The sequence below is a fragment of the Numida meleagris genome, unplaced genomic scaffold, assembly GCF_002078875.1.
Source record: "Numida meleagris isolate 19003 breed g44 Domestic line unplaced genomic scaffold, NumMel1.0 unplaced_Scaffold286, whole genome shotgun sequence".
NCBI lineage: Eukaryota > Metazoa > Chordata > Aves > Galliformes > Numididae > Numida > Numida meleagris.
This window is the reverse complement of record NW_018364535.1, coordinates 139,393-165,696: the sequence shown is the minus strand read 5'-3', so window position 1 is coordinate 165,696 and position 26,304 is coordinate 139,393. Positions and strand designations below refer to the sequence as shown.

The 26,304-nt window shown below is 40.4% G+C and overlaps 1 protein-coding gene across 1 annotated transcript; it reads right to left on the bottom strand.

The window, feature by feature from the left end:
- Positions 1–782: 782 nt before the first annotated feature.
- Positions 783–26,210, bottom strand: LOC110391068 (vitellogenin-2). The gene is made up of 35 exons (XM_021382763.1): positions 21,748–26,210; positions 21,613–21,633; positions 21,355–21,506; positions 19,816–20,067; positions 19,106–19,267; positions 18,851–18,999; positions 18,530–18,680; positions 18,252–18,409; positions 17,996–18,161; positions 16,984–17,109; positions 16,401–16,619; positions 15,612–15,829; positions 15,397–15,494; positions 14,702–14,826; positions 14,479–14,580; positions 13,702–13,821; positions 13,426–13,615; positions 12,562–12,655; positions 12,264–12,449; positions 11,634–11,778; positions 11,290–11,512; positions 11,010–11,185; positions 9,968–10,654; positions 9,414–9,464; positions 9,075–9,164; positions 8,406–8,618; positions 8,168–8,310; positions 7,650–7,788; positions 6,974–7,109; positions 6,343–6,529; positions 5,925–6,016; positions 4,763–4,860; positions 3,849–4,008; positions 2,317–2,478; positions 783–1,472 (listed from the first exon to the last, which is right to left on the bottom strand). Exons 1-35 carry the CDS (start codon positions 21,785–21,787, stop codon positions 1,354–1,356), a joined length of 5,550 nt encoding a protein of 1,849 aa, XP_021238438.1. The 5' UTR covers positions 21,788–26,210; the 3' UTR covers positions 783–1,353.
- Positions 26,211–26,304: the final 94 nt, after the last annotated feature.

Here is a 26,304-nt window from a genome sequence, read left to right as displayed (position 1 = left end):
TGCCGACTGTCCAGCAGATTCCCTTCAGTACTGAGGACGCTACCTTTCCAAACTATAAAACCCACGTACATGCAAACACCGAAGTGCCCATTCTGCTGGAGAAAGCAGAATGGCACAGCTTGTATAGAGCTTTCTCAATCCCTTTGCCCAGCGATCACCATTCCATTCAGTGTGGTTAGAGGTAAGTGCCATTTTGTCTTCATTGGCTGCTCCTGATTTTAAGAATCAAATCACTTATTTCTCTTTTAATTAATTTACCGAAAAATGACACTTTTAACACCTCAGCAGGATAACATTCTGCTTTGCTTGACAGAGGTCAATGGAGAAATGAGTGCTGTCGATCAGTGATAAAAATGCATGGGTGAACCAGTAGAACGTTGATGAGTAAGGGCTGATAAAATGGTGCAAAATTCCTATTGAAACTTGTGCAAGATTCCCAATGACTTCAGCTACCATGGGGGCTGTGCCTGCCCTCTGCTGAGGCAGATCCCTCAGGGTCAAGCCCACCTGGCAGCATGCAGCCTGCCTGCCCAGCCCAGAGCAGACAGAAACACCAACCGGGAGCACACAGCTGGAACCCTCTGGCCTCCAGCATCCAGGGCAGCTGAGCACATCCCTCACCATGCCCACAGAGACCAGATGCCATGGGTGGCATCGCACCCCAAGTCTGCTCAGAGACCCTTGACTCACACCAGCTTCTGTGTGCAGTGTTTCAGGGATGTCAAATTTCCTGCCTCTCTCACTGCAGCCTTCTCCATACGCTGGAGGTTCAGGTTTATTCCCAGAAGGTTGTTCCCTACAACAGCGCAGGCCCATCACATTGTCACTGCGGAGCACCTCATTGTGTTGCTGCTGCAGAGGGTGCTGCCTCACCCAGAGCCAACCAGTTCTTACTGTGGGTGCCCAGGATCTCAGCACTAGGGAAGGAAGTGGAGGGGAAACAAGCTGGAGACTGGTAGGCAGCTTCTGCTGCTCCTCTCAACCCATATCCCAGGTGGGGCCTGACACAGACCCTTGCCTGATGCACATCTTCACAGCAGGCTGCCACAGCCTCGAGTCTACAAAATGTGGGGTGAAGAGAAGCAATGCAGATGTCCTCTTGCCACAATCAGTGAAAGAAGGAAGCCTTCCTCAATTTTTCCATGCTTGTATTTATTACGAAATCAGATACTTATAGGCCATTAGAATAGTTCCTACAGTAATAAAGTTTAATACTTTAAATTACTTGGGAAAATCCCACACATCTGTAAGCATTTAATTTAACGTTTCTATTGCTTCTTAAGATGAGTCTTCTTACACCACACCATAAAAACTAAAATGTTTCTGTATTCTCCTGTGCTGCAATGTACAGCTTCATGCACTGCATTCTTCATTCTCACATGAACATGCTGTGTGTGCATCAACAGTATCCTGCATGTCCTCTGACTTCTGGTCAAACTTCATCTGTTTGTCAGTCAGGCTGGTAGCTGAATCTGATGATGAACAAGAAATGGCAAGCAAACAGCGTGCTTTAGAAGCAGTTTTGCAAGGTACAGCATTTACCATGCACTTGTCATTAATTAGACCAGGCTTGGCTTCTCTTTGCTGTCATCCATATTTATACCTGACTAAGTCAAGCTGAGATGTTCCAGGAAACCCACTTAATTAATAAGTCATTTCTACATTGGAAACCAGTACTTCCATGTAGAATTTTACTAATAACACATTTAGAAAAAGGTATCATGGTCTTAAAGGAAAACACACAAATGTATCATCAATATAATCTATCTAATCTAATCTCTTCAAATCTTCAGTATATTTATAGAAGGGATATGTTCCCATATCACCATACCCGTGGGCAGGAATCCTGTTCACACCTGTCCTTCTATAGCCTAAATCAGCTCAGGGGAACAGGATTACGCCCAAAGGCAGTGATCAGTGAAAATATGCAAGATGAGGATCCCTGTTTCACGGTGCTGAACGTGATCCTGAATCATCACATGCTGCAGTACAGCTAAGTCACATGTTGACTGTGCTCTTACGCTTTCCTTACCCTGTTAGATCCAAGTATCGTGAAGAGGAGATCAGTTTAGATCTTAAATGCCACTGCCATGAAAAGCAGTGAAATACCAACAGAAGAACATCTCTCTTTCACTCAAGAAAGTTCTACATATTCATGAAGACAAGGAAAGGTCTTCGGTCAGTAGAGCAGTAAGCCCATCCCTACCTGTGGATACGCTAAATCATTCATATGTTTCAAACGTAATAATGGAGTTAAGGCACAATCTACTTGGGCCTTTGTGTAGCTCCTTTTCAGGGGGATTTCTGTGGACTTACCAGCTGGGAGGCAGTGGAAACCAACAGTTACTGGAGCTGTCTTGGTAGCAGAGCATCCCTTCATACAGCGCAGCACGGGCTCTGTAGAGTAGCACTTGGAATCAACACCTGCAAGCTGAACCGTCTTCTCAAGCTTCACAAACGAACGATGCAGTTTACAAGCTGTAACAGAATCACCAATGGTAGTTTATATTCTCACGTGCAAAATCGTCAAATCTCCCTAGAGTGACCCACCTGCCAATGATGTTTCACGTTTGGAAGCAGATTGCCTCTAGAAGGAATGAATGTTGATCATAAGCAAAGCAGCATCGCGTCACTGACTGAAAGCTTTTCAAATCAGCTAATTAGATATGGAGTTACTGACAGTTAATTTCAACTGTAACTGGCTTAACTTCTAGATTAACATGTAGAAACAGTCCAAAATACATTCTAATAAACATTTTGCAAAGTAAACTGGCTCACTGAATAGCTGCAAAACCACATTCAAAAGCTTTGAGTATTCATCAGGGAAAAGAAGAGAGGGGTTTTTCCAAACAAATAGTAACTAAAGAATTACACCATTACCACTGTCATTCAGACTCAAAATCGCTGCAGAGAGAGCAAGGATCACTGCTGCCAGCTGGTACTGTTGGTCTCGTTTTGGATTCCTGGGACAAGTTACAAGTGTGTGAGAAGCTAAATGAACCACACACAAGCTTTATTCTCAGAATGCCAGTAATTTTCACCATATGTTGCATGGAAACACAGAGTGTGGTAACTAGCAACAGCATGAATTTTGTTGTGCGCACGCCTGTGTACTGCGCATACATCGAAAGCAAGTCTGATGCCAGGTATTCTTTACAAAGACACACAGAAGAATGGCAGTTAGTATACAGCTAGACATGTGAAAGTCATCTCCAGGTAATGAGTAAGTCCTTCCCATTGTGTTCACAAAGGCAACGTGCTTGTTCTCCTCTCTCCTCTGTGGTATGCTGTTGCACCATAACCTCAGTTGAGAGAATGGAGTGCACTGTAAGATCCTGATCTACTGAAACACTTAACATATAGGCCTTCTTTTTTCCTTTATTTCAACTATGTAATTAAGTCCCTGGAGCTGCTCGTGTGCTCGAATGCTTGATAGGTTGCACTGTTTCAAAGCTCAGGTGGTCAGCCATAGTAATTACTAATCCCCATCTGATTTTTTGATGGATCAAATATTGGCTGGAAAATGCTGTGTGCTTACATCAAAACACTCCATATGAATTTATTTTCTTACTTTTTTATTTAACCTTCTTCTTCATAGTTTTCACTTCAAAACTGGAAGAGTGGTTTTATTTCAGCTTGATTCATTTCAACCACCTTGTGTTTTTTTCAAATTTGACTAACTTGTAATTTCTTATTCCTTTCTAAACTAAAAATATTTGTTACAATTAATATCACTGAAGAGTGAGACATTTAAAAATGTTTTTTCCCAATATATTAAAAAAAATGTAAATTTCTAAGCAGTATATTTTCTAAACAATACTAAATTAAATTAATCAGAGCTTGCATACCTCCTCTACAGGGCGTTTCTTCCAAGATCCAAGAATGAGCAAAGCTCACAGCATCTTTAGCTAGATATCCATTGGGCATCCGATACTCCTGTTCACATTCTGCGTCATATTTTCCACAGATTCCACATGTTTTTCCTGCCATCCATAAAGCAACTTGAATCTTTAAGGAAAAAGAAAAGGAAAAACCATTTCAAATTTAAAACAAACATAACAACACTATGGAGAACGTTTTTGCTATATATGTACCTTCCAGTATCACAACATATCACAGAATGGCTTGGGTTGGAAGGGACCTCAAAGATCATCTAGTTCCAGTATGGCAATGCATAAACATATAAATGTTTTCCTTCTTTGCTAAGAACTCACAAGTATCTCACAGTCAGGTGCCAAACTCCCACAGTGTTGTGGTGCCCTTACCTCTGTTGCAGCCTTTAAAACCTGCTGTGCCTGGCTAGCTTATTAAGTTGTTATTAGTTTTGACTATCATTCTTAAGCTTTTGTGTAATAGATATTTTCCTACTAGGTGATAGATGCAGTAAGGTAATACTGGTTTCCTACATTTCTCTTTCATATTTTTCTAGTACAGCCTTTCATACACGGACAGAAGCTGAAAACTCTCTTTTTTTTTCTTGCAGATACACTGCTGACTCAGACTATGTATGCTCACAGGCCCATTTTCCAACACACGCTTGGCTGCAAGAATAAATTGTTATTGGTGAAAGATTCTTGGATGTTCTATTAAGAAACACGGAGAAGGACTCTGCAGCACTAGCTGCAGTATCTTCTTTTAGGGTTTTCTGGGGGAGGCCTGGACAGATTAAGCTTTGCTACTGTACACTATTGCACACATACATACAGATGCAAAGAGATCCTACGGAAATATCTCATCTAGGTTTATGAAGAGGAAACTATACCAAGAGTGTTTGTCCATCGAAGTACAATTTATCAATACCATAGGCTGGGGCAACAAGTACAAGCCCTTGGTTTTCACTGTGAATCCAAAGAGACGCACCTAGAAGAAGAAGAAAAGAATAACAACAATAGAAAAAAAACCAACTCAAACAGACCCAAACTGTCTCCTTTAACAGAGAATAAAAATAGGTATCATGTTTTTAAAAACGCTCTTTTGCCTCTCTTGCTTTGAATTCTTCACTTGTTCTCAAGAAGCACAGACAGTAAAGAAAATACAGAAGAGTGTATATAAAGGTAATAGGTGTTTGTAAAAAGTTGGAAAACAATTTTAATTATCACAGATTTACTTATTTTTCTTGGGGCTATTAGCATATCATACTTTTTCCTAGAAAGGCTTACAGAGCTGCTTATAATACTTGTGCAGTTGTGCATCTATACGAGTCTCTGACTACACTGCACTGGAGTAAGAAAATACAAAAAACAACATGATTGTCGTTGGAAACATTTTTAGCACAATCATTACTCACTACGTACATAATAATTAGGGTAGAGCGCAGCACTGGCAGATGTTGACCCAATTTCAGCAAGATTTAGCCTGAACCATTTACTACAGATATACAGTCAGGGAACATCTGCATTGCGCATTGCCCCAAATGTATAGCAGAGAATGAAGCAATGTCCTCCTGTGTCCTTTCACAGAAAAAAATATCCCTGCTTGGAGAGAAGAAAGCAGCCTATTTTTCCTGTATATGCACAGTTTTCTGTATTTATTTCTGGCAGACTTCAGAACACTAACCAAATGTATACATACAAAGCAAAATGGGAACATCTTGGATCTATGAGGGTAGTGAATTTTATAATAACTTCAAAACGTTTTATCAAGCAGGGTTTTGTACTGTAACTGATACACTTCTCCAATTTGGAACTCTGGTGGGAGCGACAGTAATACATGAAACATTAGTTATGCTTTACTTTGGCCACCTTGAGAGCTTTACGTTCTAATCAGTCTCTGTAAACGTTCACATGCAAGGGAGTAAAATGCAAATTCTTAAATAACAACCTGACAGCAAAGGATATAAATACTTATTGAACACAAACTTGTGGAAGCTCTTTGATACAATTCTTTTGTCTTCTCTTCCTCTCTTTCTCCTAACATATACTCACCAGCAGATACGAGGGAAATGTTGGTTACGGGGCTCTCAGTTCCATCCACCAGCAGTTTCACTTGTCCATTCATAGGATGCATGTCAATTTCACTGTTAAGAAGAAGAGAGTTCTTACTCTTTTTGTATCACGTTCATACACGTACACTGACCAAGTGATTTTCTTGCTCACTAAATATCACTGGTCACAACATAAGCACATTTCAACTGCTTAAATTATATCAGGGCATTCTTGTCACCTAAAATGCAGGATAACATCACATACATCTCGTTCAGTATGCACAGAAAGCAAATAAGGAAAATGCTGGAAACCCACGGACTGCTGAACCATTTGAGCAAAGCTTAGATCCAAGCTCCTCTCCCACTGAATGTGGACGATGCGGTCCCTCGTGCTATGGCAGCTGGCAGAAGTTACTTACTGACTGCCAATCTTGATGTTGATGGCTTTAAGGTTTGTAGCTTCTTCAGCACTCTTCATCATCACCAGGAACTTAAGGTCAGAGCTGCAATCCTGAGCCAAGATGTGATAGCAGCTCGCTGGCATCGAGTAGTTGAACTTGACTTCATTAAAGGTTGTGATCTTGTTGTGTGAAACTGAGCAGCGAGCTGGTTAAATAAAATGCCAGTGAATATTTGCTTTTCTGTTAAGAAAAGCCATTAGATGACATGTTTTATTTTTAGTGCTATATTATTCTGTTTTTTTTTCCTCTATATGATATTTTGTATAGATTATAGGGGCTTTTTTCCACCAGCCACCCATAACTGCTAAAAAAATGCATGAAAAACACAGTCCTCTGTCTAATAAAATAGTTGCCAGAAAGTTTATGTTACCACTTCAGATAACTGCCAATCTTGATTTCCCTGAAATGCTTTCTCTACTATACGCACAAAGTTCTCCCCCAGTTGAACCATCCTTGCATTATGGCATCCTATTTCCTAATTGACTGGAGACAAATAATCTCAGAAAAAAAAAATAGAAAAATCAGAAGATGCTCAAATAAATTCCAGAGACTGAGGACATCCTGCTTCTGAACCTAATCCAACTCTGACCTTTCAAATTCTCAAGCACCGCAGAGGGGGCTTCAGCAAAGACGTTCCAGATCGGAGGCTGCAGCTCCGAAGCTGGGATCCTCGGACCCACAGGGAGTGACAGAGGAAGCTTCATGGCTTTTTGATAGAGGGTCATCTGGAAAGGAATTCAGAAGCACTGTAGAAGTGTAGTCGTACCAAGTATTCACAACAAACAGCTGAGATAGCCTTTTCTCCTGTATGGAAATCAATTTCAGTCTCTTCTGCCTTGGTTGACAAAGAGTTTATATGAACACAATTCATCTGACACACTGTCCACCAGCTTTTGCTTCTGCTTACAATTTTCTTTCATGGTATGGGTCATCATTCAGTTAGTATCTATGAGAGAATGCATTCCTTCCTTTTCAAATGTGTTTATGTGAACACTTAAGGAGCTACCACAGATGGAAATGCATGTCTTCATGAGTACCCACGATACTCTTTTTGCATGAACGAAACCACTATATGAATATTCTTGGATGAAATACAAAAAGATTGAAAATACACAAGCGCTGTTTTCATCATTTACACCCAAACTGAACCTTACTTTACTTAGCTTTTCCTTCTAAGAATTGGCCCCATATAATTAAACAATACCAGCAATCTCACTTATCTATCAGGAAAACATAGGAGAGTGATGACAATGCTTCATATTTACATCGGGCAGCTTGACAACAATATCACACGTCCTCGGAGAAGTGAGAGCCACGATCATCCTGGCTTGTCGAGAAGGATTCTTGCCCATTCTCTCAGAGAAACCCAGCATAAATGCAGCCCCAGGGACAAACTTGTAAAACCTGCAAAAAGGAAAGACCTGGTGAAACACAGAGGCAAAAAGAGGCACTCATCCAAACCAGGCAGCCTCACATCTGTGTGGAAGTGGCATACAGGTTCTTCAGGATCACTGGCCACGTCCCCATAACCACTCCCTGCTTTACTGATCAGTGTTCAGTGAAAGGAAGAACCCGTTCCCTGGTTTTCAGTATGACCAGCACAAGGAATTACTGTACACAGGATGGCAATGTCTTCCTGTTTTGTGTCTGAGGGCAGTACTCAGACAGCTCACAGAATTCAAAAATAGCTGGTGCTTTAAGCACTAGAACCTCATGGGTGGATACCAATTTTTCACATTTGACCAATACCATACACAAGTGGCACTAAAGGCTAAAACCTCACCATTCAACATATGATCTGACACTCGAAGGAACCTTGGGCCACTCCAGCTTCACTTGTGCAGCAGGGTGCCCAGCAAACCGCCCAGTTACCAGCTCAGTAGAAACCCTGTAGTCCTGGCAATTCCGGCCCCATTTCAAGTAAGCCTACAATGAAGTGAGAAGCGGTCCATTTTTAAAAGCTTGGAACATTATTTTCATGTGATGTATACGGTTGTATATGACAATTTTTTGAGCCTTACCATCGCCTTGTGAGCATTGAGGACCGAAGCATCCGCACAGAGCTTCCACTTGCTTGAATCTGTGAGGTTTGTCACAAATACCTGCATCCGAGGCCTGACAGAGTCGGTATCAGCATATACCACGAGCTGGAGGCCTCCTGTCTTCTTATTGTTACTAATGCCATGGAGAAAAGCAGCTAACACTGGGGTTTTGATGTCACCTAGAAACTTAGGCTAAGAAGAAGGGGGACAAAGTATGCAAAGAACAACATTACAAAGGAGTTGCTATGGAGTATTTTAAATGCAAGATCTAGAAAACAAAAAACTGAACTACAAATATATAGCAGAATATGCACTGCACATATATATCTATATGTGCCTGTAAATTCTCATGCATATGCCTTAGCATGCATGTGCCCCTGTAAGCACAGATGGATCTCATCAATATATTTGAGATAAGCCAAAATTTGCGCTGTTCACTGAGCTACACCATGCTCACCATGAAAAGGCTGCACCATGAAAAGCATGTAGGGGCTCTACAGTGTGGGTCCCACTCTTGACTAATATTCAAAACTTGACAATTTGGTGTTTCTCTGTTCCCATTGCCCTAACTGTACAATTACTGCAAATGCATGGCCACTCAGCCACTCTTCCAAGCTGTCAAAAGCCCCTAAAAATGATGCAACTAACCCAGGAAGCAGCTCGGGATGCATCATGGCTGGATCTGGTAGAGGAGTATGTGCTGGTAACTTGGTCACCTGGGATTTTTCTTTTGGGGAACTGCAGGAAGAAAACACATCATGCTCATGAAGGTAATTTAAAATCACACTTGAGGAAATTGTACTAGGCAGTGCTGAAGAATATTCTTCATTATGGGAGCTTATTACTGATATGAGTCTTAGAAGAACAGCCACTGCTGGTTTGGTGTTATCAGTACTGCAGTTTTCCTCAGCAAAGACAACAAGTAGATTTCAGGGTTTTAATTTAACTCAGATTCCAAACTCATTTAACTAAGAATAGAAAACTCACCTCTTGTCTGTGTGCTGATCTAAAGCGATACCGATAAATCTCATGATGCCCCTTTGAAAATAATAACAAGAAGGAGATAAGGAGATGAAAAGCTTTGGAAGAAAAGAAATGCTGCAATTGCATTCAAATCTGAGCACTGGGAACTAAGTCAGAATTTTTCTAATTATCATTCATGCATAGTTCTGTACACTTAGTTATAAGCACATAATGCAATAGATGGTAATTGTTGAAATAGTTTATATAAAGCATTAATGTTCCTACTGCAAAATTTAGATATAAACAAGCAATTTGTATAGACGGAAAGCAATAAATTAGTGAAACATGCTTCCCTGCCTATAACGAAAGTTTCAACAAACTTGTGGAAACTTTTGGGATGCTCTAACGGAGACATCTGAGCCAATGACTGCAGCTGTGTTTGTAGAATAGATGTTGAAATTTTATGCTGCTAAAATTTGTTGTGTCAACTCATAACTTGATACAAAGTCAGCTGTCATCAGGAATACGATTCACTAATATTATTAGCATCATTCAATTTACTGACAAACATGAGTTACCCATATTTTGGAATGCATGCTGCTGCTGCTACTGCTGTCATCTTCCAGATGTCCTGAGTGATGCCCATGGCTGTGGTGACTCACTGACCTACTGCTGCTGCTGCTGCTACTGCTGCCATTTAGATGCCCTGACTGATGGCTATGGCTATGGTGACTCCTTGTTTTGCTGCTGCTGCTCATGCTGCTGCTACTGCTGCTCTTGCTGTTACTGCTCTTGCTGCTACTACTGCTGCTCTTGCTGCTGCTACTACTGCTGCTCTTGCTGCTGCTACTACTGCTGCTACTACTGCTGCTCTTGCTGCTGCTACTACTGCTGCTACTACTGCTGCTCTTGCTGCTGCTACTACTGCTGCTACTACTGCTGCTCTTGCTGCTACTACTGCTGCTCTTGCTACTACTACTGCTGCTCTTGCTGCTGCTTCTCTTGCTACTGTTACTGCTCTTGCTGCTTCTGCTGCTGCTGCTTGCGTCTTTGTTTCCAGCTTGCTTTACTTGATCATTCTCTTCATCCATAGGCTTTTTATGATTAGGAGAGGAGGCAGATGATGAGGAAGAAGAGGTGGCAGTTGAGGAAGCAGAAGATGAGCTGGAGGAAGTTTTTGCATCGGGCTCTGTCCCAAGCTCTGCTAGCATAGTGTTTCCTTTCTTAGACCGTCGATTTTTTGGGTGCTGTGTTTTGTTTGCAACCTGCAAAACAATTCAAAGGAAATTACAAGATAGGGGGATACATCTGTTTCTGTATTTACAATGTGAAATATCTGTGGGTGTCAGACAAGCCACTCACCACAGCCTTCCCTGCCTCACCATGAAAGCTGCAGAACTCACTCTTCCTTGTCAAGATTTGCGCTGGCAAGGAGGTCCAGCCCCAGCTGAATGCACCCCTCATGTCAGTCTCTCCAGATGTGACATGGGCTGACAGCACTGGCATCTTTCAAATCAGCCCCATCCTGGCTTTCCCATGCCAGTTTTCCACACAGGCCTTCAAATCCTTGGCTTTATTTACCGGAAAATATCATCCCCTCGCAGGCTCGAAGTCTCTTACCTTGAACACATTTTCAATGCCTAGAATCTTCTTCAGATTAGCTTGAATGTCCTCATATGGAGATGATTCATCCTTTTCCTCAGACTCTGAGTTTACCTCATTAATTATTTTGGAAGCTGCTCTAGATCCTGCTTGAATCTCCAGCTGAATTTTGTCAATATCAGCATCTGTATGAACTGCACACAAATTGCACAAAATTGCACAAATTGATTAAAAAGTTAAACCGCTTCAAGTAGCACTAACAAACTTAATAAGAAAAGGTTTGTGCTCAGTATTGTACCTGGCATCAAAACTAATTTAGCTTCATGTTCTCCAATTAATCTGTGCAAATACGTATTCTTTATGAAACTGGCATCACTTGACCTTCTGGAAAAGCAGAGCTGGCAACCAAGACGATGCATTTTGAGGCAAATATCTTGTTTATGTGTTCTTTTTCCTGTGCTACGGTGAAGATCTTCTTGTGAACTATGGGATTGTTTCCTTGGCATGCTGTCAGGCCCTTGCTGTAGTGGAGATGAACAAGTGAATGCCACTGGGAGCACATCATAGGCAAGAGTAAAACTGCAGGCATAGGTAGCACATAAGGGGTAACTGTTACTGTGCAAGCCAAAATGAATAGGTTACCATTGGGAAATGTTCCCTGGAAGCTCTCTCTGATGTTTGGAAAGGCTCTTCCATAGCATTAAATGGAGCATCTCCTGGGAGAATTGAGGTCCTCTTTTCAACACCTAGTTCTCCTATGTTTCTTGATACAACAAAAGCCTTATGTCTGTGAAAATATGCATAGAAAATGGTAAACGATTCTAAAGCCATGTGTTTGGATTAAACAAATTACTGTCATGTCTCTGTCAAGCGTTATGACAGAAGTATGTTCTTTGAACATGGGAATTGTGTATGCAATTGTTAATATAAATATTGTTAAAGACAATAAAGAGGACACAAGGAACATCTCAGGAAGTTTTCTAAGTATGGGTAAATTTAAATAAATTTTGAAAATACGAGAGACATTTATTTGGAAAAAAAATTAAAAAAAAATAAGAATTAATAAAATTGTAAAGAAATAAAAAGAAAAATTAAGCTCCTAAATAATTGAGGCATCTTTTGACTTTCGACTCCCTTATTTCTCTTCCTTGCCCTTTATCCTAAAGGTTATCTACCATGCTGCATGTCTAGAAACCTCCATAAAATGTCAACAAATCACAAACTTCATAAGGTTTCCACAACAGAAAGTATTCTGAAATAATGCCACTGTACCTTCCAACCACTATCTCAGTTTCCTCACGGCATGGATTTGTTTCAATCTTAATATTTTTCAATTTCACATCTATCTTGGCATCAAACTTCACTGGCATTCTTGTCCGGACCTCGCCTTGAATTTCAACAGCGTGTTGAAAGTATTCCGTGTTGACACCCATCATTGCAACTGTATGCACATATAAACTGAAACAGAGTGATGTGGTTGTACGTAAGAAAGGTGTTCATTTTTACACTGAGGTTCTTCTCTTTCATAAAAACTTCCACCAATAACTAGGGTATTAGAAACCTGCCATACCTGGGGTTAAAGTCAGACCGAATCTGCACGGCAGATGCAAGCAACTGAGAAAGTCGAAAATCTCCGCTTAAAGGTGGAGTCATCTTTCCATCAACTGCAAAAGACACAATAGCATTTTAAAAATGGTAAAATTAAGGGACTTGACTGTAAGCAAGACACAGTTTTCAGAAAGAGGTAATATTTTCTCTTAATGCGATGAAAGTGGCTGAGAAACAGGACATGACTTTGAGATAAAAGGTCTTTTTTCCAAGTCTGAAAAATAAAAAAAAAATACAGAAAACTTGTTCTGTGTTCAGGTGCTTCAGCCCCCAACCGTTTCAGCGATGCTGCTGGACTTCGCAATAAGGACCCAGAACTGGGCACAGAACTTCTGGCTCAGCCTCAAATGTGCTGCTAAGTAAAGGAGGAAACGCATTTCGGTGCTTGCTCTGTTTCAGCTTTGGCAGCCAAGGATGCACTTGACGTTCATCACCACAAGGGCACGCTGCTGATTCACCATCAGCTCGTCCACCAGGCCTCCCAGGCCCTTTTCTGCAAAGCTGCTGCTGCCTGGGTGATACCCAGTCTACACACTCACGGGGGTTACTCCGTCCCTTTGCCAGGTTTCAGCACACTCCTGCCAGGCCATCCCTCCAGCCTGTCGCTGTCCCCTGGAGCAGCAGCCTGACGCCCCCGCACAGTGACAACTCTCACTGCTTTCACGGGTCCAGCTTCTTTTTTAATACCTTCACTACTTCTCCTCCTGTGTTTTAAGACACTACAAAAATCAGGTCTTTTTCTTTGTTATCCTGCATCTTTCCCCAGCCTCTCTTAGCCTGTCCCTCCCACCCACTGGCACAAAAGACCTTGTACTTCCCAACCCACCGCTGACTGCAGCTCGTGCCAGGGCGGTGGTGTAGGACCCATACTCCAGTGGCAGGCCAAGGCAGCTGGGAACCATGTATCGCAGCTCCCCCATCCACACTGGCTGCGTCCACTGCCCTGTGATGCCATTGCGGATCTGGCTGGCAATTCTCTTCAGTGCTGTGTTTCGATCAGCAGGTTCCGCTATGGTCTGACAGAGGACAGATGTCCAAGAGGTGAGGAAATGGAAGGACAATGGTGTCTAGTCTTACAAAGAGAAGTAGGGGGCCCTGGTACCTTCATGGCCTGTTGCAGGACCTCCTTGTTGATGTTGATGAAGGCCACCTCTTGGCCAAATATTTTCAAGGAGGCTGATATCAAGGGGGTTTCTGTCGGCAGCTCTTTCCATCCCAGCAGCTAGGGAATGGATAAGGAAACAAATAAAGTTCCTTAATGCAACACTTTACAAATGACAGGTTAGCAAGGCAGTGACAACTATTACTGACCAACCTGCAATCTTCCTTTGCCCCTCATATTTCTTTGGCGTCCTGTTAACAGCATAGTGTTGCTATTTTAGACGTACTCCTTATCACTGTGATGTTCCCTATCCATTGTTCCCTATTCCAGTGAAATAATTTTTACTCTAATACAGAGGGGCCGCGCCATTTGTGCTATTAAACCCAGTTTGAAAGCACTGCACCCAGTCATCATTTCTCTTGAAGAGAAGGACAACTTCTTATAAACCACGTTGGGAAAAAGGAGGGAGGAGAAAACCTGCCAGGCATGACATACATTTGTGCTGTGATATCCACTTTCCCCTCATCTCACTGCTCCTTCTGCAGTCATATCTGAGGTGCGAAGGAAGTGGGGATGCAGCGGTACTTGCAAAAGATATCACAGACATTACAGGAGGAATGTCTTCTGCAGTCTTGCTGCAGATCCCTTCTTCTGCAGAGATACTCAAGCTGACTGCTGGTGGGTAACATACCCTCTGAGACAAGCTTAACTTCCATGATAAGCCTCACTAAATATCCCTTAGTGTAACCCGCACGTTATATTACTGAAAACACCTACAGCTTTTCCAAGCTCCTTTATCTTCTTGTATGTGGGATACTCAGCAAACGGGATGTTTCTTTTCATTATGACATCTGTGAGGCCCTCCACTCGGATGCCAACCTACGAAAACAGTATGAGAAGGAATAGTCTGAAACATACTTGCAGAGTGGAAACTTAGGAGTCAGATTTTAATATGAAAATTGTTCTATTTGCTTTATTACTGATTTAAGTAAATATTTACCTCTACCAGATCAGCCACTGAACCCACAGAATTTGCCATCAGTTTGGAAATTATTGCTGATGGGAACATCGTTCCTGGGCTGTTTATAACAAAGATTTCTCCAGCAGCACCAACTCTATAGTTGTCTGGGGTGGAAGTAAACAAAAGACCATTTTTCTAACCATTCTACTCATCATTCAAGATGATATTTCTGCAGCTTTTTCACTTATTGACTCTAAGATACATCATGACATAAATTTTAATTGTTCAGGCTCAAGTTAATAAATAGTTATTCCTGTACTTTTAGATATGTAACTGCCACACTTAATTCAATTTCTTATCCAAATGCAGAATCTTTTACAGGATGACAGGAGGCTGGAGCAGCAGGGAAATGAAACCAGAAAACAATGGAAAAAGAGAGACCACTGAACTGATCCGAGGTATGCTAAGTACATATTTCTGTAGCAAAAGGAGAAAGCTTCTCCCATAGTTGTAAGAATAAATAGATTAGATTTTCAGTAAGAAATAAACTAAACATTTCAGAAACCAGTCTTAGCAAGTATCTTACAGAATCTCTTTTTGCCGCAAGCAGCAGTTCTAAGGGGAAAAACTTTTCTAGACATAACCCACATGGGGACTGACAATGTTGCATCCTTCCAAGGGACTTGGTAACCCTTAAGAAGGGATTTCTAAAGTCACTGAAATGCTTTACTCACCAAAGTAAGTGCCTACTCGAATGACCTTGCTGTACCGATAGCTCAGCCTGTCCAGTTTGGGGGACAACAGCTTAAGGGCGATGTTGCAAGCTGAAGATCTAAACAAAGAAAGGTAATATATCCAGAAATAATCTACACTCCATCAGAATAAGAAACTGAATTCAATTTGTCAGCATATGCAGAAAATAGCATGCTTTATTCTTGTCTCTACTTACATGTTATACATAAATGGCAATCTGCTCTTTGACAAAGACTTCATGTGGGAATATACAAAACTGGCCACTTGCAAATTGCTCTCTTTCATTGCCACGTTAGCTATCGTTGTTATCAAAGCAAGGGCAGGCCTTGTCTCAAAGATAACAGCACAAGCCATCATTCGCACCTCGGGGGGAAGTGACTGGTCTGCAAGGATCTGGATGAGATAGCCCTGCACCTGCAGAGAGGAAACACGTTGTTGGGAATTATGAAAGACTGTCTAAGCAAGGTCTGTCTCATATGACAACTTTAGGTATCTGCACCATCTGAAAGGCCAAAGCCTTGCCTACGCTCGCCATGCAAGTAACCCCAGTGGTCAACGAGAGGTCATTGGTGACTCACTCAACTTCAGGGAAAGGTCTAGAAGCAGCAGCCCTATGGCAGTATTTTGCCTGAGAAGTCAATAGAAGGTCTCTCTCTCTCCTTATGACTCTTGAGGAAGATTAAATTATATGTCCAACTTCTACGTGGCTAAATTTCTACTATATATAACAAACATCAGACTTAATTAGTTACATCAGTTGACTTCAGAAACACTGCCGATACCTTTCTGGAAGCTTCCTACTGAACAATATTTACTATATCTTAGCAGAAAACAGCTGAAATATAAGCTTGTATTCTGTTGTTCTTCAAAATAAGCAAACCTAATGAAACCTCAGATTTGATGTCATTTAATTAATTGCCATCAGAGTATATATTTTCCTCCTTCAGTTCCTTAAGTAAAGAAATCCCTGATGGATGCTACTTACTGTTTTGGGGTCCTTCCAAGCTATCTTTCTTAAGGCCATGATGGCATCTGTCTGAATGTGGATCGGGATATCAGAAGCACTGGATGAAGATATTGGAAGGAACTTCAGGATGCGCTTTAAGCTGGCTGGTTCTCCCATGTTACCAATGCACTTCAGAGCTAATTTCATTTTGTCTTCACGGCCCCTGCTGACTGCTTCATCTGCCAGGTCATGGACGGGCTATGGGCAACAAAGCACATTTCAGCTTTTCCTACCTAATGTACATATATGTTGTCCACTGTGTTCCCCATACCCGCTAAAAAGGCTAACACAATAAAGTAAATGGTTCTAATAAAAGTACCCAGTGTTGGTTGTGGAAAAAAACTAATAAAAAAAGATGCAAAAGCTGTGTTTTCAATGACGAAATTATTGTCTACTTTAGTAAAATTATTTACTGCCTTTGTCCTGAAGGAGACCTCTGAAATGTGTATTTGTCCAACTGATTGACAGTTAATCAAAAATGTCCAGTTGACATTTTCATACCAGATCCAAAAAGAGTTAAGCCAAAGTAGTGTACATTAACAAGCTATTAGGAACAATCTACCTGAAGAGCTTCTTTAGGACAAGCTGAGGTCTGAGAACAGTATCTATTGACTACAGAACTATAACCCAAGCAGGCCACTTGCTGAAGCATGGGATTTTTCTGAATTCGAGAGCTGGTCATTAAATCCTGTGGGGAGAAAAAAAAGGGGGGGGGGGGGGGGAAGAAAAAGAAATTGGCATTTTATACAATGGTTGGCATAGCTTTCAGAGAAGGAAAATCATCACATCTTATCTAGGGGGCATAATATCAGAATTATTATTGTTCACATCCAAACAAATTAAATCAACTTGGAGACATTTCATTAGCAAGCTTAACTTAGGATCTTAATTCCACACTGGTTTCAACATAAATAAGCACATATATTAGTTCACAGAGAGCCATTCGATTTTCCTCAGCTGAGCATCACACAAAGTGAAGCTTATGGGTGAACATCAATCAATAAATACAGCATCTTTAGAACAGCATATGTCTCAATTACATTAACAAATCATTGTCAGTTAATATATTTTGCTTCCTATTTATGAAGAGGAATACTGACTAGAGATGGGAAAAAATCCTGTTAAGTGTAAATGATTACACTATTCTACTCACCGTGCAAACTATTCGATGTTTGCACTAACATTTTAACTTGCAGCACTTTCCAGTTTATAGGAATATTTTGCAATTAAAAGAGCTATTCAAATGATGCAATGCACAAATTTGTTTCAGAAGGAAGAGATAACATGGACAAAGATTTCCCTGTAGAAGCCATGACACATTAGTCTAGCATACTAAAATGGTACTTATTCCCAGAAGCTGTTATGAGAGAAGAGCTCTTCTATCACTACAGCAAAATGAAGACACATTATCTTCTCATATATGTTATGCCAAAAGAAATTCATGGATCAGCATTTATGCAAAATTGGTATACATGATGGGAGAACCCACTCTAGTGAACTTTATAATCAAAGGTTGACATCAATTAACATTCCTTTTGTTATCAAATTGGAAAGATTCATGTGGATTTACTCACTGCTGCTATTGGAAGAGTGTGTTCATCAGCTTTCATTAAATGGAGAGTCAAAGAAACAGTTAGAAGGGTCTGAATGTAGTTGAGGTCATCATTGCGAATTCTGGTCTTAAGGAATTTTAGTGCTTCTGTGGTGCCACTCGCAGAAACTGCACTCAGTAGCCATCGCCTGCAAGCATGTTAGAAATAGAAGTCCTTAATTCTAGCTCTCAGTTCTCCAGAAATGAAGATTTTCTTAGCAGGTTGCACAATGAAATACCTGTAACGAGGTTTATCTGAAACTTGTCTCCAGACAGACTCAAGAGTGTCAGCACTTGCTATCCGGCAGAGCTGGACCAGCTCTAAGAATCTATATGGAACATCGTCATGGAAATCTTGTTGGTTATTCAGGACTATGTGCTGCAGTGTTTCTACTATCTGTACAAAACATGAGAGAGAAGGGACACGTAATTAAATCTCTTGGTATTTCTGATCATATTTCTGGTCACTCTTAATTTTTGATTGGGAGAGAGAGTCAAAGACCTAAAAACTCTATACCCGTTGCTCAGGGTTTTTTGTCTTGATCAGCTGAAGTGGCATCTGTGGCAGTATGGCTGGGAAGTGGTAGCGAAGGCTGCCGTAGCTCTGCATGGGGACATCCGGGGCACTGCCCCGCTCATTTCTCACCTCCAGCAAGGTGAGATGCTGTCTGTTCAAGGGACAGAGAGGAATAAAAAAAGTGTCATAAAGTACGTGTACTTACAGCTTTACCCAACTGCTGCTGGGCTTAATTCTCTTCTCATTTCAACTGGGGGTGAAAGGGACCACTAGAACTTGTAATTATTCTCACTTTGAGAAGCAGCCCTGCACTCCGCCTACCTTGCTTCCATGACAGCCACCCCAGTGGGCTCATTGAACGGGGAGATCTGATACACCTGCTGTGATGCGACCTCCGTGATCAGTGTGCTGCTGTCTGACTGCTTCAGCTTGTAGGAGAAAGCAGCGGTCCCTTTGGTGAGTCTTTCTTTCTAGAGAAGCACAGAGAGACCACAGAGTGAATGGGGCAGATGGCTCAATGTTACTCATCTTTTCCATCTGCTTGGTGTGAGGAAGGTCTTTCCATGTCTCACATACCATCACGTCCACAGGGCAGGGATAGATGTAAGCCATTCCAACACTCTTCTGTACCTTTTCCTGGCAATTATTCTGGTCCACGGTTTTGGTAACAGAGACTCGGCCATTCCTCCTGTCCTCCTGGATGACATACCTTGTATGGCAAACACCTCCAATTCCAGCCTGAAGGGATCAGGGGAGAGAGTGAGACTTCTGAATCGTATCAGGACTTCCCTGCAGGAGAGGAATCTTTCAAGTAGCAGTAAGAGGGTAAGGATACACCGAACTATGTTTTGAAAGCTGTTACCATTGCTCACAATTAAACCTACTGAACTAAAAAACAGACACATAAACACATGAAATAGACACAATTTAAATTCAGTCAAGAAACTGAGAAAAATAATCAATTAATTAATTCCAACAATGAACAAATAAAATTGATCAAGTTGCTGGACCAAGGAAGCTATATAAAAAACACATTCATAGCTAATGTTTCATTTTTAATGAAGGCGTTGCATTTTAAACAAAGCCATTTTACTAATGTCTTTAAAGAATTCCAGCAAAAGTAATTCCTTCAAAAAGTTCACATATATTTTCTATGTGAATGGAAATCAACAGTTTCTCATGATGCATGCTTGAAAGGAGATTCAAATAAAGAGAAACATGAATGAAGAGCACCTAATCAGAACGCATCCTTTCAGTAAAGTTGTTTTAGAATGGGAAACACAAACCTCTTGCAATTCATAGACGTTCTGTGATTTTTTAATGGTTATCTGCAACATGTTCAGTATTCCTCTCACTATGTTAACACACAGATCTGAGCAGTCTTCTGGGGCATAAATGCTTCCGATCCGTCCACTGCTGTACTCAAATTTGAAGGGCCGGGTGAAACACGATGAGACTGCTTGGGTGATTTTGGAAGATCGAGTAAACGGATCCCTGGGCCAGACCCCATTGTATTCCTCCACTTGTGGAGAGCGAACCTGAGAAGAAGTTAAAAAAAAGGTATTGATGTGAATAAAATTACTTTGGTACTAAATGTGTAAACAGATTGGAAGAAATTAACCTAATCACTAGTTATCTACTCCTTCCTTCCAAATTTAGGCTTAGACATCCATGTAGCAGTTGATTATTTGATTCTTCCGTCTGTTGCTTACATTGTAAAATTGGTACAAGTCCTGGGAGTTCAGTAGTGTTCTTTTGTGGTAGAGAATCAGTTAACACATCCTTGTTAACTCTTGGGAAGATTGTGAACAGTTTACTCACATTAACTACATGGGGGAAAAAGATCATTCAGAAAGTAATAAAATAAAATTTCAAATAAATCAAATGAAATTTTGAAATTCCCTCCATTTATTTTCAGCCTTAGATTACAATAACTAGGCCACGATCTGCTTTAGACTAAATTTAACATTTAAAAATAAAATTATTCTAATTCTCTGCCCAAAATATTCTTAGAATGTTTCATTTTAATTCTTCCCCTCTCAACATGTTTATGGCTTTGACTAAACAAGTTGCCATATTTAACCCATAGTTCTGAATTTATTAAATCAACGTTTTGTTTGCTTGTTTCTTTACATGTACAGAAACACAACAGGAATCAGAAGCAATTCTACTGACTTTGTTGAAGTTATTGCAAGTTGAGGTGTGTCTCCCAAAGCACTCAACACAACAATTTCAGGATGAAGACAATAATGAGAAGTATAATCCCTAACTTATAATTTTGATATCTTACCGTCATTAATGAAAGAAGTTCTACAGCTCTTCTAAAACCCTCGAGAGATGTCCTTTTTGATGCTTCTCATGTTTTTTCCCAAGCAAGTAAACACAATCTATTAATTATCTGCATGACCTTACATCTGCATATCTGCATTTTACATACCCAAGTCCTTTCTCCCCACAGAACTTGGATACATTTGTTGGGAATTGAATAAAATCTTAAAATCAGAGCAGGCTTGAGTGCCTTAAATTAGAAATAAACATTTTGTAACAGAATCCCTGGTATTGACATCTCTACTTCGGATGCAAAGTCTTGAGAAGCCACTGCTACAAACAATTTTTCCAACAAGCACATGTAAGCAAATGGATGCTAAATTACTCCTCAATTTTGAAACTTCAGTTTGCAAATCATTCTCTGAAACTTGCAGTGCTAAGTTTTCAGTTCCGTTCCCTATAGCCTTCTTAGAACACAGGTGAGCAAAACACAAGCGCATGAATGGAACTTAAATTCAGTATTGATCGGTATGTTTTGAACAAGACGTGGTCAGTACCTTGAGGAGGTAAGCATTCTCTGATAGCCCACTGATCTCTAGCTTGCTGCTCAAGCGCACACCAGCTTTGCCCAGATTTCTTTCTTGAAGCCCATTCAACATAAAGCCTTCATAGCTGTACAGGTAACTCTTTCTGCTACTGAAACCCGGGTCTGTAGGGAATAACAACCAGTTAACACAAAAGCTGTAAGCATATTCTAAAGAATAGTCATCGTAACAAAGTCACCAGAAGAAGTTTATAGGTAGAAAATTACTTACCAATGTCAAACTTCTGGCTACCTACAAAAAGAGATGGAAAGCCACATGAGTTATATCCAGCCTAAACCTAATTATTGTCAGTGAACTCAACGAAATTCCAGGAAAGAAGAATGAAGAAGGGACATGTAAGCTTACCAACAAGGGTGAGCACTAGTGCTAGTATGATCCCCCTCATAGCGAAGGTGAATGGGGCTCTGCCAGGCGCAGTGAGACCTTTATGGAAGAATGCTCAAGAACACGTGGCTGTTTTCTGCTGAATTCTCAAGTTTTTTATCAGTTTATGTAAACACTCCTCTTTTTGCAATTATAGCTTCTCTTTACATGGAATAAAGAAAATCAAGTAATACCTTGGCATCTCTGATTAATAAACCTTTGTCTGATTGACAAGAAGTTTCAGTGTATTGTAGAAAAACACTTTTACTATGGCATTTAAAATAAATTTACAATAGATGTGTTACTTGCTTTCCTAGATTGTGTCATGTCTGGCTGCTGGTACATGGTCCTGCCACAAATGAAATTGGTTTTGCCCAGGTTAGGTTGACCTGGCACCTGACCCAAGCTGTTATCTAGCTGATAGTAGCCCAATTAGCAGTCAGTGTCATCTGCATCGACTGCATTCTCTCTTCCCTCAGCTTTGGTTTATGGCCATTCCTATAGGCCAAAGACTAATCTAGATAAACCTTTGCTATTCATGTATTCATATTGCACCAAAGCACAGGATTTAACATCCTACTGAGAAACAATATATTGAATGTATATATTTATTGAAATCACAGGATCAATGTGTCCTTTCAGCTCCGGTCACACTGACCAGGAGTATTTTAAATGAACAAAGGTTTCATAAGCATTCTGTAAATATTTTATCTTCCAAAGTAAATGGCAGCTAAATTTGAACAATTAAAAGCTGCAGAGATTCTCAGCAGCAAGAGGGATAGAAGTGCAGGTCAGCAAGAACTTTAGCATTTCCTACAGAACCAAATACAAAATGCAGCCAAGTACCTGAATTGAGGCAGGCTTGCAGCCAACTTCATCACTAACAATGATTTATATTGATAGCACAAGAACACATTCACAAAATCGTGTGTTCTAGAAATGTCAGGATCATGGAAACAGCTTGGCAGGTACCTTCAGAAATGGGAGATGAACTAAGAGTATGAATGGGCTCTTGTCAACCCTACAAAAACGTTAGTCCTCCAAAGCAAGCTGGGTGGCAGTTAGATCAACAACAAATGCACATAGTCTTCTGCGCTGGAGGATGTTTTTGGAGGTGTAACTTCCAGCAATAAACTGTGGTCTTCAAATCACACAAAAACCTTCAGTTATATTCTAATTCAAAATCTATGACATATTGGTTCTTCGGACACTTTATTTCTGTTCCCACGGTACCCCTAGCACAAGAGAGTGCTTTGTGGCAAACAATGTTTTAGTGACCACAACACAGTACGTTAACTTTATTTCAGCAGTTATTAGCAACTGCTCTTTCTGGATTGTCAGTCCCACAGATATCGATTTTTTCAACTGGATTTCATCTGGGCTTCAAATCCACCTGGAGTTCTGCTACCTCTGTTTTGGGAACTGTCACAGAATTCACATCAGAAGACTACATTGTTGTTGCAGGGATTTGCCTCAAGTGGCTCCTTTTACTTGATTATCAATTTATGTTCAAGCAGACAAGTATAATTTGTGCCACAAGTAATAAACTTTTCACAGTGATGCATGGCCAGCCCTTCCCTATATTTGTAACTAATTTTATTTTTTATAGTTGACTATTTCTTTATAACAAACTTATCTGTTATGTGTTGCATTTAGTTGTAAACCATGCACAACTCAAAAAAAAATCCAAAGCTAATATCAAAAATTTGAATAAAGGAATATGAGTACAGTGAATGTGAAAAGTAAAGCATAACGTACACCATGGATGGATGCTTTTTGTTTAACTAAACCGCAGCTTTGATGCAAACAGTGAACGCAAGAGATCAGACATTTTGCAACAGGTAGTAATAAATACACTATCAAACAATGTGAATAGTTCTTTCAAGGATCAGTTTTTTGATCCAGTTTATCTTCCTTTCATTCTTTGTAATCTATTTCTCTCCCAGATTAGATTGGTGGGAGTGACGGTAAAGAATCAAGCATGACTCCACCCACAAAAAGAAAAAAGAAAAGCACACAAGTAGTAGAATTCAACACACATAGCACTCCCCCTGTCCTGGAATCCAGGAAATATTTATTTTCCATTCAAAAACAACCTGTTTAAATTGGTATAATTTGGAGATTTATTAGGTAGTTACCTTGACCCAGTTGAAGTAAGCATACAATAACCTCTGAGAAGAGTAAGAACATGGTCTGAGTTTTTTTCCACACACGTGGGAATGCATTTGTCCTACTGCATCTATGGAGAGCAAATCTGCAGCAGTTACTGGAAGCAGTACTTCAAACATGGAAGGGGGCTGTTTCGTAGGGTGAATATTTCCATACGTAAAACTTTCATTTATTAATTTTTTGCTATGCAGTCTGTTTTGCAAAAGCTATTCTGTATCATTCTCAAAGAAAGAAAATAAATGAAAAGCGTAACAACTGTAAACTAAACCTGGAAAATAAGTTCTCCTAATTAAACTTACATTTATGGTAGAAGCACGTTCACAATACGTAGTCTGAAAAAGAAGCCTAAATAACAGCACACAAAGCATGTTATATTTAAAGATTTTGTGAAGTAAAACAGCAGATTGTAACAGAACCATTCATCTTTTCAATATCAAACACAGGTACTGTACATACCATTTTCGCTAGCACTTCTTGCTCCCTCCTAAGTAGGCCACTTGCCCCATTATCTCAGATAGATGCCACTGTGTAGTGACACACCTGCATGGCATTCATAGGAGCAGTCTCTCCCTCTGCTCCTCAACGGTCTCTGATTAAGATCCCAAAGTTCTAATGCTTCACCATGGTGGAAACAATGTCATCATATTACCAACAAGGCCATCCACGATGTTCATACAATTATTAGCAGCAGCTGCACGCTTAGAAGCTTCCTCATCACTGCACAGAGTAATCCAGAAACTGTAGGCAACGCTCTCCATCTTTACAGAGAAGGAATTGACCCTGTATCCAGGCTTCCAGAACAGGCCCGTGAGGCCAGCTCAGGACTCAACTGCATACATATTTCTAGCACAGTTGATTCTTCCATGTAAGCATTCAATTAAATTTCCACTTCTATGATACGGGTCACAGAGAATTTAAACAAAAGTTAGTACAACATACTTAGGTTCCTAATCATTCAATAGGCACAACAGATTAAATAAATAAATATATTATTTTGCTCTTCAAAGGCATTATTATCCTAAAAGTGATCACCAAGAAAAAATTGCTTAATAAAACAGTCCAATTAAAGTATCCAGCAAGAACACGTTTAAGTGCCCCCAGAAAACATCAGAGAACAATCACTTCAGAACAGCAGCAGCCCCTAGTGGCATCTTGATAATTGCCTCAACCATGGATTTACAGATCTTGAGTAAACTAGTTTCAAAATCTGATTCTGGCATGTAAAATACTCTTCTCCCATTCAAATCATAGAAAATCCTGGAAGAGCTCCACAGCGATTGAGACCATCTCCTGGCTCCTCACAGGACTACCAAAATTCAAACCTTGTCTGAGAGCATTGTCTAAATGCCACTTGAACTCTGGCAGTTGATGTAATGACCAGTGCCCTGGGGAGCCTGTTCCAGTACCCAGCTCCCTCTCTGGTGAAGGACATTCTCCTAATATTCAGCCCGTACCTGTTCCTAGACAGCTTCATGCTTTTGTCAATATATATTAAATTCTTCAGCTTACGTCTTGAGTATAATTTTGAATACAGGTTTTTATTTGTTCGTAACTAATATTTATGCAGGTTCTGTCCAGTGTTGTGGGGAAGGCATAAGCTCAGCAGAACCTATGAGTAACGATCACTTATTTATTGAGTGGGAACTGGAGAAATACATTTTAAAATAGTCTTTTTAAAAAGAAATACAATGTGATGATATTTGTATTGTCTTCCCTATCTGGTTGCCCATGCAGTAAGAAGAGCTAACCAGCAAGATCAATGTACACAATTCTGCTTCTTTATGGATGTAGGACCGTTCTCACACAGCAAGTATTCCCTGCAGTTTGCACTACTACTTCAAATCAAGCTGTAGCTCAAGGTGCTGAACTGATCAGCAAAAACTCCAAAACTTTCCATCTTAGCTCCTTGAAGAATTTCAGTTTTCCTTTCCTGTTATTCTACTGCTATTTTCTCAGGTATCCCAGTCACTTTATTACATCCAGTTGTGAAAATTAAGAGCACAGCAGCAATGTAATTTCAGTGAAGTATTTTAAGTTTCAGAGTTAATTTCCTTCCACTGACCTCAAGAAGTGCAAAAGTTTCTTAGGCACCTTCCAAAAGATTAATTGGACTAGGGCCAGAGCAATACTCACACGTTAACAAATGCATGAGCAACCAAAACAGAAGAGATGGATGTGTAATGGGAAAGGAAAAGTATGTGTATTGACTCAGGTGAAGGAGACATCTCATCTGTACAAGGCTATTTTTAGAAAGTTATAAACAAAGTAGATTTCGTTAAGGCTACACCAAAAATTCTGGAGCCCACTAAGATGAAAAATAAGCAAAACAAAACTAGCATCAAACAGATAGTGAACCTTGGCCCTACAACC

Bases quoted from the DNA above. Each gene is read 5' to 3' on its own strand.
- LOC110391068 (XM_021382763.1), bottom strand. From the start codon at position 21,787: ATGAGGGGGATCATACTAGCACTAGTGCTCACCCTTGTTG. The intron at 19,000-19,105 runs GTATGTGAGACA...GTGCTTCTCTAG, and splicing joins CCTGCCCTGTGGACGTGATG to AAAGAAAGACTCACCAAAGG. The intron at 12,450-12,561 runs GTATGGCAGGTT...ACTCTGTTTCAG, and splicing joins CGGTCTGACTTTAACCCCAG to TTTATATGTGCATACAGTTG.